Source organism: Cornus florida, unplaced genomic scaffold, assembly GCF_030987335.1.
Source record: "Cornus florida cultivar Cherokee Brave unplaced genomic scaffold, ASM3098733v1 CherokeeBrave_3.0.0_Hap2_Chr02, whole genome shotgun sequence".
Classification (NCBI taxonomy): domain Eukaryota; kingdom Viridiplantae; phylum Streptophyta; class Magnoliopsida; order Cornales; family Cornaceae; genus Cornus; species Cornus florida.
In genome coordinates this window covers 6,547,061-6,565,584 of record NW_026775572.1, presented here as the reverse complement: position 1 = coordinate 6,565,584, position 18,524 = coordinate 6,547,061, and the positions used below count along the sequence as shown (strand labels likewise).

Below are 18,524 nucleotides of genomic sequence, written 5' to 3'. Positions count from 1 at the left end.
CAACTCCGGCGAGCACTTCACCACCTAATCCTAACCCAACACCCATCAGAGGATTGGTTCCTCAAAGTCCTATGTTTTATTCACCGGAAGTTGCAGAGTTGCAGCAACCCAGTTCTTGCTTCATTGTCAACCAACATCAAGCTCTCTCACCGGCGACAAGCACGAGCTTAGGTCTGATCGGAATGAGCTTAGGTCGACAAGCACAAGCACAAGCACGAGTGGTTTTCTTCCTATGCAAAACACAGGAATATGCTTTCGTAGACCATCAAGGTTAGAGAAGAGTAAAACATGTGAGGGGTATAAAAGTCTAACATTATAAGGGTAAATATGTCATTTCAATCATAAAAAAATAATTAAACAGGTCAACCCAAAGTCAAAGGGTAATAATGTCTTTTTACATGTAAAAAGTAGTCTGACACACCTGTCAACTAACTTTTGGGGTGTGAGTAAAAAACGGAGCAAACGTTTGTAATGTGAGTGATAGTTATTTTCAAAAGATGTTTTAAACTGATATTTGGCCAAACTACTGGAGTGTCAGTGAAATTATCCCAAAAAAAAAAAAAAAAAAACCATTATCCTAAATCAAAGGAAAAAAAAAAGTTGAAAGGGTAATTGTGGAAGAAAAACACTGGTCATACTTGTAAGTCTCACCACGGTCGAGACAGGTCCCAGACAGACAAGACAACATCAGCTTCGTTTTTTTTGCAGTCTTTTTCTTCGAATCCATGCCCCATCAATGGAGGGAATTCAATTTACAAACTCCACAATAGTCTCACCAAACTACTAAAAGTTAAAACCAAGAGACCTTCCAATTTCTGGCGCCTTTTGCAGACCAAACCCCTGTTCAAACTTCTCTCCCATCTCTCTCTCTACAACTACCCATTTTTGAAGAGGAATGCTCGGAATGGAACAGAAGGAGAGTACTGTATCTGGGTCATCACTAGGTACATCAGAGACTGAGTCACCACCGGTGGCGGCGAGTGGTGGTGTGCCACCGGTGATGAACATGAGCATGGAGAGAAATCTAGGAGCCCCAATAGAAGGTGTTGGTGTTGGTGGTGGAAACAGTGTTGATCTGTTGGGGAAAAAGAAGAGAGGGAGGCCAAGAAAGTATGATTCAGATGGTAACTTGAGACTGTCATATGTATCATCACCACCACCAGGATTTTCTCTGTCCCCTTCTTCTGATTTTTCCTCCAAAAGAGGTTGTGGTCGCCCACCTGGTTCTGGTAACTGGCAGATACTTGCTTCTTTAGGTGAGTTCAAGATATTCAAGTCTTTGTTTCTGGAGATTAACTCATTGCTATACATAGCTACACATATATGGATATTTATACATTATGCACCTACCTTAGCAAATACCCAGTTATCTTATAGTGAAATTGGGTTCTTTGGTTTTTATGGCGGTTGTGGGAGTTTGAAATAATTAGGGTATTTGATTTCATAAGAGAATGAAAATTAGGGTTTCATTTGTCCAAAGTGGTTTGAGTTAATTGTGATCAATGAACAGCGGAATCATGAAATTGGTGATTTTATTAAGTGGGATTGTAAATGTTTTTCCACATCTCACATGATGCAATGTAGTGCTTTTTATTTTTTATTTTTAGATTTACCTTAATATTCATTGTTTAATCTGTAAAGGTGAGATGTTTGCGCACACGGCTGGAGGTGACTTCACGCCACATGTGGTTGCTGTGAATACAGGGGAGGTAATTGATAATCTTTTTTTCATTTTCCTTATTGATCTATTACTTTGATTTGCCTCATAGTTGAAGTAACTTATTAAAAGGGGATATGTCTTTGTACTATTCAATCTCAAATAAATTTATTATGGTATCTTTTAGAAATTTCATCCCGTGACTTGCAGGATGTTACAGCAAAGATCCTTTCAATTTCTCAAAAGGGTCCTAGAGGAATTTGTGTCCTTTCGGCCAATGGAGCTGTTTCTAATGTTACTATTCGTCAACCGGGTTCTTCTGGTGGTATCTTGACTTACGAGGCACGATTTCTGTCTGGTTCTATTTTTCTTTCCGTTAAAATTGCTTCCAATCCTTCTTTATGCATGTGGACTACATCTTTAACATCAATGGGATTTTTATTTTTGTAATTGGTGTACAATTATCCCCTTTCTGGTTTTTCCATTTGATGGGAAGAATGTTTCTTTCTAGGTTGCTTAAATAATTCATAGCATTCTAAATTATAGTCTTAAACTATATATATATATATACACACACACACATATATATATGTGTGTACACTGGTTGTAGTTTCAAGGATAGTCTTGTTATCAGATGCTCTCCCCAATTTTATAGGCTTTTTTTTTTTTTGAGAGATAATTTTATAGGCATTTTGAGCTTGGTCTTTTTGGTATGTTCTTAAATCCCTGCTACAAGAAATAGTTAGGTTGTGAGAATTGTATAATCTGAATGGGAATTTATTGGGAGCTGCTGTAACAAAAGGGGTATGTGCTTATTAGGCCATGATCATCTTATTGCTAATTAATTTTCCTTATCAAAGTTGCCACCAAACGAACATGAGGGATACTTCATTCACTAAAGAAAACTTCCTGTTTCAATGGTTTAAGCCTAACAGTTTTGAACTGAATCAATTTGAAGAACATTGCTTATCAAAAATAAAAAATAAAAAATGATGAAGAACGTATTTCTGTGCTCGTGTTACTAAAGCTCAATTCAACAATCCCGTTTCCCACACTAGCAAGAATTAAGAAATGATCTACAATGCTTCAATATTTTGACACTCTTTGCGCTGTCTATTTCTGTCGTGTCGTCTCAGTAACAACTGTTACTTCCATCACCTTGTTGAAATGAAGTAAAAAATTTGAAGATAAAGGGTCAGCTTTTAGCATTTCAATATTTGTATGTGTTAGAGCACCAAAGTCTGTAGCCTAGCGGTATCTACTCTACCTCCCAAAGTGGTTGTGAGGGTTCAAGTTTTCAAAGGGTTAATGTTTGTGTGAGTTTCTTGCCAAGGAATATATATATAAAATATATATATATTTGTATGTGTTGAAAAACTTCAATATGACTCAAATGGGAGAATGAATTTGATCATTGGAAACAACTACACTGTCCTACATTGTGTGGAATCCAGGTTTGAAACATGTACTATTTTTATGTAAAGGACAGCTGTTGTCAAAATTTGGGTGGAGCTGTTTCCACCTCTGATCTGCAATGTGTGAGAGGCATATGTATCTATATAGGTGTTATTGTATGAAAACCTATATTATGATTTTCTCTTTAAAAAGTGATTTCAACAGAACAAATAGAGTGTCTATAAATGTCTTGAGACATAAGCGTGTTGGAAAAGCTACATAATTCTAATAGAATTTATATCATGGAAACTAAATATTTTTGGACCAAGGGCATTGTAGCCTAATGGTATCTCCTCTGCCTCTAAAAGTGGATGTTGAGGGTTGAAGTCCCCATAGGAGCACTTACCCAAAAAAAAAATAAGGTCCCCATAGGAGCATATAGGTGCGTGAGTTTCTCGCCAAGGACAAAATAATAATAATAAAACCTATATGATCATCAATGGAATAAATCCTAAACTTTGTCTTGGGTCATTGATCTTCCTTTGTCCCACGACTCCCAGATTTTAAAGTCTCTTAAATTCCAATCCAACTTATTGCGCATTTTATCATTTACTCGTTAATTGTTATATTATTGTGTGATAGTTTCCTTATAGCCATCATTATTTATTTTTTAAAATTTTTATTTCATGCAGGGACGCTTTGAGATATTATCTTTAACTGGGTCATTTGCAATTTCCGAAAATGGCGATGTGAGAAGTAGGACTGGTGGATTAAGTGTCTCATTAGCTGGCCCTGATGGTCGTGTGATTGGTGGTGGCATTGCTGGTTTTTTAATTGCTGCTAGTCCAATTCAAGTAAGAACTTCTTTTCTTCCGTCTTTTTCTTCTTGGGACTATGGGGAATCAGGAATTTCTGACTTCTCCAAATAGAAGTCTGTCAATGCCACTTCTGTATCACCAGGGAACACATTATTGTAAACTGACTAAAAAGGCTCTAGTACTTTGGGGTTGTCTCTCTATCTTGATTCTTTTCTCCCTCTTGATTAAAATGTTTCAAAAATTCTTGCCAACTCCCCATTAGTCTGCTTCACGTTCTTTCTCCCATGAGTCCATGTCAATTAGACCACGCATTAGCTGCGGGAATAAATGTGTGCTTTATAAGATGCATGTGCGGAATGTTGTTTATGATGATCGTACGCAATTGATGGTAGCTTTCCTCAATAAAATAAGTCTGGTTTCAAAAGCAAAACACTCATCCAGCTAAATTTAATCCCATCAAAACTTCATGCACTACAAAATTATGTGTTTCTGGTTAATTTTCCAGATGGTGGTGGGAAGCTTCATGCCAAATGGTTACAAGGCACATAAAAGAAAGCACCAACATGATCCTGGATTGGCTTCCGTTGTCCCAGGTGCTGTAAAATTGGGAACAGCAGTTAGATCACCAATCTTACAAGCAGCAACCGGAGGCAATATCTCTCTGACTCCAATAGCTCCAATATTTCAATTACCCATACAAAGCCCTGGACAAACAGATAACAACATAAGGGATAGGCAGAACCTAAATGTACCGTCTTCTGATAGCTCTGACTGGGATGGCTCAGAGCCCATATCGGATCAGAGACCAACTCCTGATATCAATATGTGTGTGCCTGTTGAGCATTGAAGGTATATTGTTGTTTTTGTTCCACCCCCACCCCCCTTTTGGTCCATTTCTAATTATCCTTTCAAATTTCGTCTATATGTAATGCTTGTAATTTGAAGAATTAATTTTAGGTCTCCTTTAGAGACTTAAAAAGACTGACATAATAGTTGAAGAGTCTAATTTAACTTCCATTGATGTTGTAACAATGTATTAGGAAATACTTTTGCACAATTTCTGGCTGAGATTGTTTAATGAGGATTCATGTGTCAAATTCCCTTTTCATTATCTCTTTCTTATTTAACTTTAGTTAATTACTTTTACATACTGACAACAAAACGATTGTCATTTCTAAGGGTAACATCTTTTGTCAGATCCGAGGTCAGTTATCAATCGGATGTGTTTTAAGAGAGAAGTTTCTTTCTCTTAAGGTTCATGTCATGCTTGAAGTGTTGGTGACTAACTTTTATGAACTAAGTTTGCGAAGTTCACCGTATTAGGGTGGTCCTTCAGAATAAAGGACCACCCATGTCGAGGCATGCATCTGGGCAAGATGGTCCTGAAGCACCTTGAGGGTGTTATATTTAAGTATGGTTCATGTACATGCATACTTCACTAGACAAAATGTAGGTGAAGAAGGTGCACATTTTTCATTTTGTACATATATAACCGGAATTGGAACCTTTTCTCATTTCATGATGATCGTGAAAATTTTAAAAAACAAGGGGAAGAATTCACGTGGTCCCTCATTTGAATGGGACCAAGGCAAGAATGTTGATAAAGTTGAATAATTTTGTTTCTTTTTGTATTTGGTTGGTTTTTTAAATTCTTAACCATACTTGTTTTTTTTTTTTTTTTTGGTTTAAACTCAGTCTAATGCATTGAACAAATTACATTTGACATGTTTCTTGTGTTTGAGATACGTAGGCAACTTAGGATGGTTGGCCTATTTTGATATTTTATATTTTATTTCTTTTTACAGTGTCTTCCTAAAGGCTCTAGCCTACACATTCCTTTTTTTGACGCCTTTTAACTCAGATAAAATCAATGTTTCTGTTCTTTAATCACATATTTTTATACTATTTTTAATCTTCATTTGCTCCACAAATGTAAGATGGCCCTGGTTGGTGTTTGTTCTACCATGTTCTGTGTTGTTCACTATAGTGTTACAGTATCCATTTTCAGAACACATGTTGTTTGGCTCGCCTTGTTGTGTTCTTAACAGTGGTGAAACACTTTCAGAACAAATCCAATATTTGGCTCAAAAGTTGGAACAACAATTTGGTGTTTTATGTTGTTCCAGGCCCATTTTTTTTTACTGTAGCGGAGATAATAATAATTTTTTTTTAGGGCAAATCATTTCAGCCTACCAATCGCCTCCTTTCTATTCTTGTTCTCAACTCCGGAACTTGCTCCCTTTCTCTCTCTCTCCAACTGCAAACACAAAATCTACAAGGATCAGAAGTTCAAAACCCACCTCCATTTGTATTCCCGTCCCCCCCCCCCCTCCCTATGCAATTGCAAACTACAAAATCTACAAGGATCAGAAGTTCAAAATCTACAAAATCTTCAGATATGTGAAGTTAAAAACCCATATCGCCATATCATTTCAGATTGTTCAAAAAATCAAAACCCACATCTTTCAGTTTCCTTCGCCCGCTATTCTAGTTCTGGTTCGCCGTTCGCAAACTTTGTAATTCTTGTTTGTATGGGTTTTGATTGTGTGTATGGGTTTTGTTTTAGATTGTGTGTATGGGTTTTGTTTTAATTTTTTTTAGGGCAAATCATTTCAGCCTCCCAGACGCCTCCATCTTTATTCTCTCTCTCTGCAACTGCAAACTTGTATGGGTTTTGTTTTAATTTTTTTTAGGGCAAATCATTTCAGCCTCCCAAACGCCTCCATCTCTATTCTCGTTCTCAACTTTGCAAATCCATTTTTAGGACAAATCATTTCAGCCTCCCAATTGCCCTAGTCTCTCTCTCTGCAACTGCAATTCTGTGTGTATGGGTTTTGTTTTAATTTTTTTCTTTCTAAATCAACTAATCAAGCTCTGTAATTCTTGTTTTGCAAACTAATCAAGCTCTGTAATTAATTTATTTTAATCATAAAAAAAAATAATAATAATTTCTATTCCAAAATTTTCACTCTAAATTTTCATCCCAAACATGTTTTGTTCTCATTTCAAAACACTACATCACAAAATACTTGTTCTGTTCTAGGCTAGAGTATTACACTACATTACACAACACTTCCCAAATGGGCCCTACACCTTATGTAATGAGATCTTAAGATCTTACTTAGGATAATATGATTCCTTTTCATATTATTATTTATAAAATTATTGTCACTATCATATGAATTTGAATGATTTAAAATCACATAAAGCGAAAGTAATAATGTAAAAGTGACAAAATTTAAAACACACATAATGAAATAGGAACAAGAACGTATGCAAAGTAAAAAACAACATCTATTTAAAAACTTTGTGAGACTTAAATCAGGATAATACTGTAAGTCAATTATTAGAAGTTCAATGCCAGTACTCTATGCATACTATAAGCCAATTATGAAAATGCCAGCACTCGGGAATAAAAGAACTTTGAACATTGTTTATTTTTTATTTTATTATTATTATTATTTTTTTGCACCAAACAGACCAACTAACATTAAATCAATGTAGTGAGTGCCAATTTACCACAAGTTGTTTAACAATCTTAGCCAGTATATGAAGTACATAGTACGTATAATAATATTCCACAAATATGGAGCAATTTGTAACCCAAACATCTATGGACGTACACTTGATTATCCAAGCATTTAAACGGCCATCTCCCACGCAAATATTTATCGATCTCCTGTTTATCATGAAATCCAGGGCTTGTGGAAGTTGGATTGACGGATTTATCTCATGTTTTTTCGCAACCTTTTCGTATTTGTTTATGAGTTCGACACATGAATTCAAAATTTACTTATTTTTTAATTTTAAAAAAAAAAATAGTAAAAAACAAACACAAACTCAAGCATAGGCGTTTTGGTATAATTCATTCAATTTTTATTATTATTAATAAATAATAAAATCGAATCTTTTTGTAATACGGCCGACACCAGAACCAATGAAGTTTTGACGGTTAGAGATGATGGGCCTCAGCAAGTGGGCCCACCTGAGCAAAACTCACGCGCACGTGGCTCTCAACAGCAGGAAATATACTATATTTTAGCCTCTCGTCAACGAGAAATTACTGTAGTCCAGAATAGATGCAAAGTTACCAGATATGTACACGTATGATGAATATAACCATACCGACAGCTAGCTGAACCTTCTAGCACTACCTCGCCTAGAAAGAAACCTTCCAGCACTTTCTAAACATCTAAACCCCACTCTCTCTCTACACGTACATATACATACATGCATCTATATATTCTCTCATCTCCATTGCTAACACAGACAGGTCAGATATATTATAGAGAGCTACATATATATACAGCAAGAAATCCCAGTTCAGCTGAAGCTCGAGAAGCAGAGAAGAAAATGAAACCCGTAGACGAGAAGAAGAAAATGAAGCCCGTTGATGAGAAGAAGGAAACGCTGACGTTCCGAGCGGTGAGCAGAGACGAGGAAGGAAGAAAACCCGTAGAGAAAGCGAAAGTGAGCAAGCAAAACATCGACAAGCTGAAGTACACAGAGAAGAAGCTGGTGGACAAAGGCGTGCATCGAATGGAGCGCCACCCCGCTGATGGGCTTCCGCTGGCCCATGGGCCGCCCAAGTTTGGCCACGGCGGGAAGTACACGTGGGAGGGCCCGGCGGAGAACGAGATGGAGGCAGTGCCAGCGGCGGTGGACGAGAAGGATCCGAATTATGTGGAGGAGGAGGAGAGGTTGGATGGTGAGGTGACTGAGTTGGTGGTTGGGGAGGTTGAGGTGCCTAAGGCTGCTGAGGTCAAAGAAGGGGTTGCTAGGATTGAGGTTCATCCCCACTTGATCGAAGGTTAATTGAGATATATGGAGTATGTAAGAGCTTAATTTGTGGAGTCTCTCCTTGTTTTGGAGAGCAGTGTGAGACTTCATAACTATATGTACTAATAACTCAGTACTTATTTAAACAATATTACTATTGTCAAGTATTGATCAGTGTTGCATCGTATGTTATCTTCTTGCTTCTTTTCCTTTTTGTATCAGCTTTTGTTTATGTTTTCTTGGTTACTAATTGAATTCTATATTATATTAACCAGATCAATTTGCAACGATGGGGATGTAGCTCAGATGGTAGAGCGCTCGCTTAGCATGCGAGAGGTACGGGGATCGATACCCCGCATCTCCACACCCATTCAGGCTTTTCTTTTTCGTAAAGTTTTCTTGGATTAAAAAGACAATGTATACTTTTTTAACAAAAAAGAACCTTCCCAAAAAAAAAAAAAAAAAAAGTTTTCTTGGATTGGCGCACAATTTGATAAGTAGTGTGGGATTATATTTCAATGGGGGAGATGATTCAAGTATCCTCCTTTGTAAATGACGCTTCAAAATTACCAAGCCTACCAGCTTGAGCAGGACAACAGTCGTCTTTGTGACTATATCAATTGGAATGATCAATTGTCAAAACCAATTAACTACATTTTTCTTTATTTTATTATTATTATTATTATTATTATTATTATTTTGTAAGCCTATTTCAATTGTCAAAACCAATTACTTACATTTGTATTTTTTTTTTTTTTTACCCCCGAAAACAAAGGTAACAACTTCGCTTGAAAAGCTTAAAAATGTGGTTATATTCGTTCGCATGACATTGGAAAAAAATTTAGTTTAATTTCCAATAACTTTGAACCTAAATTTTCATCAATTACGAGACTTTAATTTAATGCAACCGAATATAATCACGGTTTTAAAGTATTTTAAAGTCAATAATTTTGTCAATCGTTTTTACAATCTCTCTTGAGCAATAACGTCGTTTCATAATTATGAATTTTTTTTTTAACATAAAAAAATATAGAAATTATTGAGTATGGGGAGTGGCGGTAAAAAGCATTCCTAAAACCAAAAGAGGTTGGGATTAGGTTAGTCTCGTTGTCCCATAAATTAATTTTGTAATAATTCTTTTTATATCTCAATTTAATTTTTAAATAAATAAAATTATATAAAAGCAACAATAATCTGTTATCCTCGCATTATTATTATTTTTTCAAGGCATGGAACTCACATTATTATTAAATGATTCTTTATAATTACTCATTAACAGTATCATTATGAAGTAGCATAAAATAACGTTCCAAACACAACACATACCAAAAGATGGGCCAAACCACATATTTCTCTATCGAGTCCGAAAATAACCACACTGGGCCAAACCACGTATTCACAACTAGGCTTTAAAATCAAAATCAAACTTCCGTCGAAGAACGGAAATGGCGAGACGTCTCCGCCTTCTTCAGAAGTTCCCCACGAATACCCCCTATCTACCGTTCTGCAAATGCTTCTGTTCCAACTCTGTACCATCCAACCTCGACCACGTCGAACCTGACGCCGACAAACTCACCAGCCCTCAAGACAAAGACCGCCATGAACAAGTTCGAAATCTTCGAATCCTCCTCCAACGGGGTAGCAACGAGACCGCCAAAAGGCTGATGAAGTCTCTGATCATCTCTAAGTCTCCATTCTCGTCTCCCTCTGACCTTTTCTCTCTCTTCTCTCTCTCTTCGCCTTCCTTCAGACACACCTTCTCAAACATCCTCTTATCCGTCTGTGCTGAATCAAAGCTAGTCAATGAATCCGTAGAGCTGTACATGTTAGTCAAGAAAGATGGGACCTTTCCTTCTTTGTTGTCGTTTAATATCTTACTTGAATCTTTGATCTCTTCAGGTCAGTATAGTAAGACCCTTGATTTATTCTCTGAAGCAGTCGATTCGGGCATTCGGGTCGATAAATTTACTTATGGTAAGGCTGTGCAGTCTGCGGTGAAGTTGGGTGACTTGAAAAGGGCTGTGGATGTGATGAATTCTATGAAAAAGCGTGGTATGAGCCCCAATGGGTTTATATATAATGTTTTGATTGGTGGGTTTTGTAAGGAGAAGAGAATACAGGATGCACAGAAGCTGTTTGATGAAATGATTGACAAAAGGGTGGTTGTGAATCGTGTTACGTATAATACACTTATTGATGGGTACTGCAAGGTTGGGAATTTGGAGGAGGCGTTTAACGTTCGGGAACGGATGAAGTCGGAAAATGTGGAGCCGAATCTTGTTACGTTTAATTCCTTGCTAAGTGGGCTTTGTCGGGCGAGGAGGATGGAGGAGGCGAGGAGGGTGTTGGAGGAGATGGAAGCTTATGAGTTAGTTCCTGATGGGTTCACTTATAGTATACTTTTTGATGGGCATTCGAGGTGTGGTAATGCTGATGCTTCGTTGGCTTTATATGAGGAAGCAGTGAAGAAAGGGATTCGGATAAATGGCTACACTTGTAGTATTTTGTTGAATGGATTGTGCAAGGAAGGAAAGATGGATAGGGCTCAGGAGGTTTTGAAATTTTTGATAGAAGGTGGTTTTGCTCCAACAGAGGTGATATATAATACAATTGTGAATGGGTATTGCCATGCTGATGATATGGGAAAAGCCCTTTCAACCATTGAGCAAATGGAAATTCATGGATTGAAGCCTAACTACATTACATTTAATACACTGATCAACAAGTTCTGTGAATTGGGTAAAATGGCTGAAGCTGAGGAATGGTTAAAGAAGATGGCAGAGAAAGGAGCTCCCCCAAATGCACAGACGTATAACACCTTAATTGATGGATATGGACGGAGCCGTCAGTTCGAGAGGTGTTTCCAGATTCTTGAAGAAATGGAAAGTAATGGATTGAAGCCCAATGTTGTAAGCTATGGCTCGCTTATAAATTGTTTATGCAAAGATGGTAGGCTTCTTGAAGCTGAACTAATCCTCCGCGATATGGTAGATAGAGGGGTTATGCCGAATGTGCAAATATATAATATGCTTATTGATGGTCATTGCACAGGGGCGAAGTTGAAAGATGCTTTCAGGTTTTTAGATGAGATGTTGAATAATGATGTAGTTCCCACAGTGGTAACATACAATGCACTCATAAATGGGCTCTGCAAAAAGGGTAGAGTGGTGGAAGCTGAAGAATTGACCCTCCAGATTACAGGTAGAGGTTTAAAGGCTGATATGATCACATACAATTCCCTAATCTCAGGGTATTCCAGTACAGGGAACAAAGCAAAATGCTTAGAGTTATATGACAATATGAAAAAGTCTGGCATTAAACCCACCTTGAATACTTTTCATCCTCTATTTAGTGTATGTAGCAAAGGAGAACTGGCACTGGTGGAGAAAATGGTTCAAGATATGTCGCAGATGAATTTGGCTCCTGATCGACTTGTATATAATGAACTCATTCGTTGTTACACAGAGCATGGAGATGTTCAAAAAGCAATTGCCTTGTACCATGAGATGCTAGATCAGAGAATTCATCCTGACAAGATGACCTACAATAGTTTGATTATGGCACGCTTTAAAGAGGGGAAATTGGAGGAAGTGAAAGGTCTCGTCGATGATATGAAGGCTAAAGGATTGGTCCCTAAAGCGGATACTTATAGCATACTGATTAAGGGACATTGCCAGCTTAAGGATTTAACTGGGGCGTATGATTGGTATGGAGAAATGCTTGAGAATGGTTTTCTTCCAAATGTCAGTATTTGTAATGAGCTTTCCTCCAGCCTTAGAGAGGAAGGGAGATTGCAAGAGGCCCAAATAATCTGCTCAGAAATGAGCATTAAGGGAATGGAGGATTGGAGCACAAATGAGGATCTTTCTGCTGTTGCCAAAATGTAGTGAAGAAATGGCTTGTATGGTACAGCTCTCAACTTGTAATTCCAAAGAAAAACATATGTAATAATTGGAAAACGTGTACTATAATTAGGATTTGTATATTCTTGAACTAACTTATATTTTGTTTGCAAATGTTGGAAGGAGGGAAAGGGTGTTATTACCTCCTGTTCTTATTTATTCAAATTCACATTTTGTGTAACAAGTTAAATACCAAGCTCATTGGATTCTATTATTCTGTAGGTGTTTCTATAATTAATTATCAAAAAAAAAAAAAGAAGAAGAAGAATTTGTGTTCATAATTTGTTGTCTTTTCTTGTGTCCTGTATGTGTGAGTGTGTGTTCTGCTTTTGTTGTTGTGCGACAAGGGAGGGAATTGAGGAAAAGAGGTAGATGGTTCAAATTGGACATACCAGATGAATTCTGAGTGAGTTCTGACAAATACAGGACAGCATAAAAGTCTCCGACTCTGAGATGTGAAATCTGCTTGTTCCGATGTGAAGGGTGTGTTACTGGCTCCTTTGCTTATTATATGGGAACTGTTTATGATGTGGGACTGTTGTGGAAAGGCTCATAATTCAATTTAGGTACAAATCCTGAAATGTTAGGTATCAATATCTAAAGCTTCTGGTCTTGAAAATTTTATTTTCTGCCCACTAGATCTTCGGCTATGCTGTTAGAATTATTCATCGACTTTGAGCTTCCAATGTCATGCTTCAATGCTTCCTCGTTTGCCTTTTGTCACCCTTCAATCACCTCTAATATCACATTGTTGTTGTGTTTTTTTGACTATGATAGAGAAGGAGAAAGGAAGTATTACCGACCTTGCCTTAAAAACTTTTTGTCTGTACGATCTATTTTTAATCTTCTACATGGTTTCCAGTTATAACCAGATTTTCATCTCATTTATTCGTTGAAAATCCTGGTTTTCTTTATTCGTAAATGCTTCTGGTTGATCACCTTCGCTATAGAATTAATCCCATAATCTCTTCACTGCCTTGGAATTGCTTCCCTGGCTGGCTGTGTAATAGTCTGCATATTCTTCCTGCTTTTGCTCCCTGCACATAATATATTGGGTAAATGCCTCTCTGATCTCTTCAGTCGTATCAATCTAAAGGCCTCTCTGCCAAGAAAGTATGATTCAGATGGTAACTTAAGACTGTCATATGAATCACCACCACCAGGATTTAGTCTGTCCCCTTCTTCTGATTTTTCCTCCAAAAGAGGTGGGGGTTGCCCACCTGGTTCTGGTAACTGGTAGATACTTGCTTCTTTAGGTGAGTTCAAGAAATACAAGTCTTTTTTTCTAGACATTAATTCATTGTTATATTTAGATACACACATATATACACACAGTCACATATATGTATTATGTATACATTATACACACACAGTTGCACTTGGCTTAACAAATACCTAGTTATATCTTATAGTGAAATTGGGTTCTTTATTTTTTATGGTGGTTGTGGGAGTTTGAACTAATTAGGGGTTTGATTTCAGAAGAAAAAGAACATTAGGGTTTCATTTTGTCCAAAGTGGATTGAGTTTATTGTTTATTGTGCTTAAATGAACAGAGGAATCATGAATTTGGCGATTTTTATTAAGTGTCAATGTAAATGTTTTTCCACCTCTCACATGATTGTATGAGTGATTAAGACAATGTATTGTTTTTTTTTTCTTTTTAATGATTCATTGTCACAATTTTTAAAGAAAAAAGGTTTTTTGTTTTGTTTTGGATTTACCTTAATATTCATTGTTTGATCTGTAAAGGTGAGATGTTTGCCCACATGGGTGGAGGTGACTTCACTCCATATGTGGTAACTGTGAATACAGGGGAGGTAATTGATACATTATGACAATCTTTTTTCCTTTCACTTATTGAGCTATTACTTTGATTTGCTTCATAGTTCTTATAACTAATTGAAAATGGGATGTATCTTTGTACAATACAATCTCAGATAAATTTATGGTATCTTAGTGAAATTCCATGCGGTGACTTGCAGGATGTTGCAGCAAAGATCCTTTCATTTTCTCAAAAGGGTACTAGAGGAATTTGTGTCCTTTCTGCCAATGGAGCTGTTTCTAATGTTACTATTCGTTAGCCTGGTTCTTCTGGTGGTATCTTGACATATGAGGCAAGATTTGAGTCCCGTACTATCTCTTTTCCTTTAAAACTAGCAATCTGTCTTTTGTGCACATGGACTAGATCTTTAACATCAATGAGAGTTTTATTTTTTGAATATATGTACAATTGTTCCCTTTCTGGTTTTTCCATTTGATGGGAAGAATGTTTCTTTCCAGGTTGCTTAGATGGTTCATAGCATGCTAAATTATAGTCCTAAACTATTAGTGTTTTTGTGTGCGTGTCAAGGATAGTCCTATTATCAGATGCTCTCCCAATTTTATAGGTATTTTGATCTTGCTCTTTTTTGCATGTTCTTAAATCCCTGCTTCAAGAACTAGTTGGGTTCTGAAATTGTATAATCTGAATGGGAATTTATAGGGATCTGAAGTAAGAAAAAGGGATATGTGCTGATTAGGCCATGATCATCTCATCACTAATTAATTTTCCTCATCAAAGTTGCCACAAAACAAGTATGAAGCATACTTCATTTACTAAAGAAACTTCCTGCATCATTGATTTAAGCTTAAAAATTCTGACCTTAATCAAGGACTTGGGGAGATCCAATTACACCCGCAAAAATGATGAAGAACATTTATGTGCTCGTGTTACTAGAACTTAAGTCAACAATCCTGTTTCCCACACCAGCAAGAATTAAGAAATGATCTACAATGCTTCAATATTTTGACATTCTTGATTCTTCCCTTCCTATTTCTGGCATGTGGTCTCAGTAACAACTGTTACTTGTATCACCTGTTGAAATGAAGTAAAAATTTTGAAGATAAAGAGTCAGCTTTTTGTATTTCAATATTTGTTTGTGTTGACCACCAAAGTCTGTAGCCTAGCAGTATTTCCTCTAGTGACGGACCTAGAAAATTATATGAGAAGGGGCAAACTTATATAGTGGGGTTTTTCTATAATTTTAGTGGGGGCGATTTTAAATTTTATAGGTATATAATACCAAAACAAAAACAAAAAATTCAGTGGGGGTGGATGCTTCCACTGAGCCCACAGTAGATCCGTCCCTGATCTCCTCTACCTTCCAAAGTGATTGTGAGGGTTAAAGTCCCCATGGGGGTAAATGGGTGTGTGAATTTCTTGCCAAGGAATAGATATTATATATGTTGAAAGAGAGAAAGAGAAAGAAAATATATAAAAACTTATATGTTATTGAGTAAGTAATACAATAATACAATGGTGTTTATATAAGAAAAGCTACGGGAGTAGGTGAGTGGAGAACTAGAAAACCCTATACATGGTAATTCTATATATGGTAATGAAGGGTAGGTGACAACTCATACAATACTAACTATACACGTGTGACAACTCATACAATACTAACTGTACACGTGTGACAACTCATACAATACTGTACAACACTCCCCCTCAAGCTAGAGAGTAAATGTCAATAACTCCCAACTTGTCACATATGGAATCAATAGAGTTCTTAGGAAGCGTCTTAGTGAAGATGTCAGCCAGCTGTCTACCAGAAGGAACAAAAGGTGTAACAATCTCATTCGAGTTAACTTTAGATCGAATGAAATGGCAATCTACTTCAATGTGTTTAGTCCTCTCATGGTAGACTGGATTGCTAGTAATATGTATAGCTGCCTGATTATCACAATGGAGAGGAATTGGGTACTGGACTGAAATCCCAAGTTCCTGTAAAAGAGTTTTCAACCAAGTAAGATTATAGGCAGTGTGTGCCATGGCATGATACTCTGCTTCAGCACTGGAACGAGCCACAACTGACTGTTTCTTACTCCTCATAGTGACTAGATTTCCTCCTATGAAGGTGCAGTAACACGTGGTGGACTGTCGATCAGAAGGAGAATCGGCCCAATCTACATTTGTATATCCCTCAATCAGAAGATGTCCGGAAGATCGATAAAGCAGACCACGTCCCGGAGCACCCTTGAGATGCTTCAAGATACGTACAACTGCCTCTATGTGAGGTACCCGAGGACTGGTCATGAACTAGCTCACAACACTGACTGTATAGAAGATGTCTGGACGAGTGATTGTGAGGTAAATAAGTTTACCTACAAGTCTCTGATAATCTCTGGATCATCGAGTGGGTCACCATCATCCACTTTAAGTTTTACATTAGTCTCCATGGGTGTAGTTATAGGTTTCGAACCAAGATATCCAGTATCGTGTAATAGTTCAAGAGTATACTTCCACTGAGAAAGACTAATGCCTTGCTTCGACCGAGCCACCTCAATTCTTAGAAAATACCGAAGTTTGCCCAAATCCTTAGTAAGGAAGCCAGAACTCAAGTGATGGATTAGAACTTGTATCCCACCTTTGTCACTGCCAGTGATAACAATATCATCTACATACACCACAAGAATCACAATACTACGTCGTTTTCTTAAAAAAAAAAAAAAAAAGAATGGTCAACTTGGCTTCTAGTCATACCATAAGCTACCACTGCTTTACTAAACTTATCAAACCATTCACGAGAGGACTATTTGAGGCCATAGATAGACTTTTTGAGATGACACGCACGCTCCCCCTTATACTCAAACCCAGGTGGTTGAGTCATATAGACTGTCTCATTAAGGTCACCGTGCAGAAAGGCATTTTTAACATCAAGTTGATGACGTGGCCAGTCTAGATTAGGTGCAAGAGAGATTATCACACGAACTGAATTCAGTTTGGCCCCAAGAGAGAACGTCTCAGTATAATCAAAGCCATAAGTCTGAGTGTAGCCTTTAGCAACAAGTTGAGCTTTGAGACGGTCAACAGTACCATCAGGCTTCTGTTTAACGGTAAAAACCCAACGACAACCAACAACCTGAGTATCAGCAGGCTTAGAAACAAGGTCCCAAGTATGATTCAATTTTAAAGTGTTTATTTTTTCTTCCATAGCTTTCCTCCACCCTGGATGAGAAAGTGCCTCCCTGTAGGACTTCAGAAGAGCAATAGAGGATAATGACAAAGAAAAACCTTGAAAGGAGGAGGACAATTTATTATACGATACGATTTTAGAGATAGGGTGATTGGTACAAGATCGTTTACCTTTCCGAACAGCAATAGGTTGATCAAGATCAGAGTCCAGAGAGATGGAAGAATCTCCAAGCGTTGAAGCGGCTGATGGAAGTGGCAAGGCTGGGTTTACTACTTCAGTCGTTGGAACATGATTAACTACTCTTTTCCGGCGACGAGCATAGACACGAAGAGCTGGTGGGATGTCAGAATCAAAAATTGGAGTTGGAATAACAGACTCTTGAAGAATAGAGTCCTCCAAGCGACTGCCTTCCTGAGAATAATAAGGAACATTCTCAAAGAAAGTTACATCAGCACACACAAAATATTTACGAACAGTTGGACTGTAACATTTATATCCCTTTTGAGTGCGAGAATAACCTAAGAAAATACATTTGTGAGCACAAGGATCAAGTTTGTCTTGTTCCGGGCTTAGATTATGAACAAAACAGACACACCCAAACACCTTTGGAGGAACGGAAAAAGGATTTTTGTCAGAAAACATCATTTGGAAGGGTGATTTTCCTTGAAGGACCCTAGATCATTTGCTATTTCTGGCATGTGGTCTCAATAACAACTGTTACTTGTATCATCTTGTTGAAATGAAGTAAAAAATTTGAAGATAAAGAGTCAGCTTTTTAGTATTTCAATATTTTGTATATGTTGACCACCAAAGTCGGTGTCTGCTCTAACTCCCAAAGTGGTTGTGAGGGTTCAAGTCCTCATATGGGTAAATGTGTGTGTGAGTTTCTTGCCAAGGAATATATATATATATATTTGTATGTGTTGACAAACTTCGATATGATTCAAATAGCAGAATGAGTTTGATCATTGGAGACAATTACACTGTACTAAATTGTGTGGAATCCAGGTTTGAAGCA

General features: G+C 37.3%; 3 protein-coding genes and 1 non-coding gene across 4 annotated transcripts; all 4 read left to right on the top strand.

The window, feature by feature from the left end:
• The first annotated feature begins 454 nt into the window (after positions 1 to 454).
• Positions 455 to 4,946, top strand: LOC132285179 (AT-hook motif nuclear-localized protein 1-like). Its single transcript, XM_059787348.1, has 5 exons — positions 455 to 1,256; positions 1,642 to 1,709; positions 1,868 to 1,999; positions 3,745 to 3,906; positions 4,376 to 4,946. The coding sequence occupies exons 1-5, from the start codon at positions 896 to 898 to the stop codon at positions 4,715 to 4,717; spliced, it is 1,065 nt and encodes a 354-aa protein (XP_059643331.1). The 5' UTR covers positions 455 to 895; the 3' UTR covers positions 4,718 to 4,946.
• Positions 4,947 to 8,067: 3,121 nt separating this feature from the next.
• On the top strand, positions 8,068 to 8,937 carry LOC132285170 (uncharacterized). Its single transcript, XM_059787339.1, has one exon. The coding sequence runs from the start codon at positions 8,101 to 8,103 to the stop codon at positions 8,683 to 8,685; it is 585 nt and encodes a 194-aa protein (XP_059643322.1). The 5' UTR covers positions 8,068 to 8,100; the 3' UTR covers positions 8,686 to 8,937.
• Positions 8,938 to 8,940: 3 nt separating this feature from the next.
• TRNAA-AGC (transfer RNA alanine (anticodon AGC)) lies at positions 8,941 to 9,013 on the top strand. Its single transcript has one exon. It is a non-coding gene; the product is annotated as a tRNA-Ala (tRNA).
• Positions 9,014 to 10,013: 1,000 nt separating this feature from the next.
• Positions 10,014 to 17,048, top strand: LOC132293331 (pentatricopeptide repeat-containing protein At5g12100, mitochondrial-like). Its single transcript, XM_059790773.1, has 2 exons — positions 10,014 to 12,555; positions 14,534 to 17,048. The coding sequence occupies exon 1, from the start codon at positions 10,095 to 10,097 to the stop codon at positions 12,534 to 12,536; it is 2,442 nt and encodes an 813-aa protein (XP_059646756.1). The 5' UTR covers positions 10,014 to 10,094; the 3' UTR covers positions 12,537 to 12,555; positions 14,534 to 17,048.
• Positions 17,049 to 18,524: the final 1,476 nt, after the last annotated feature.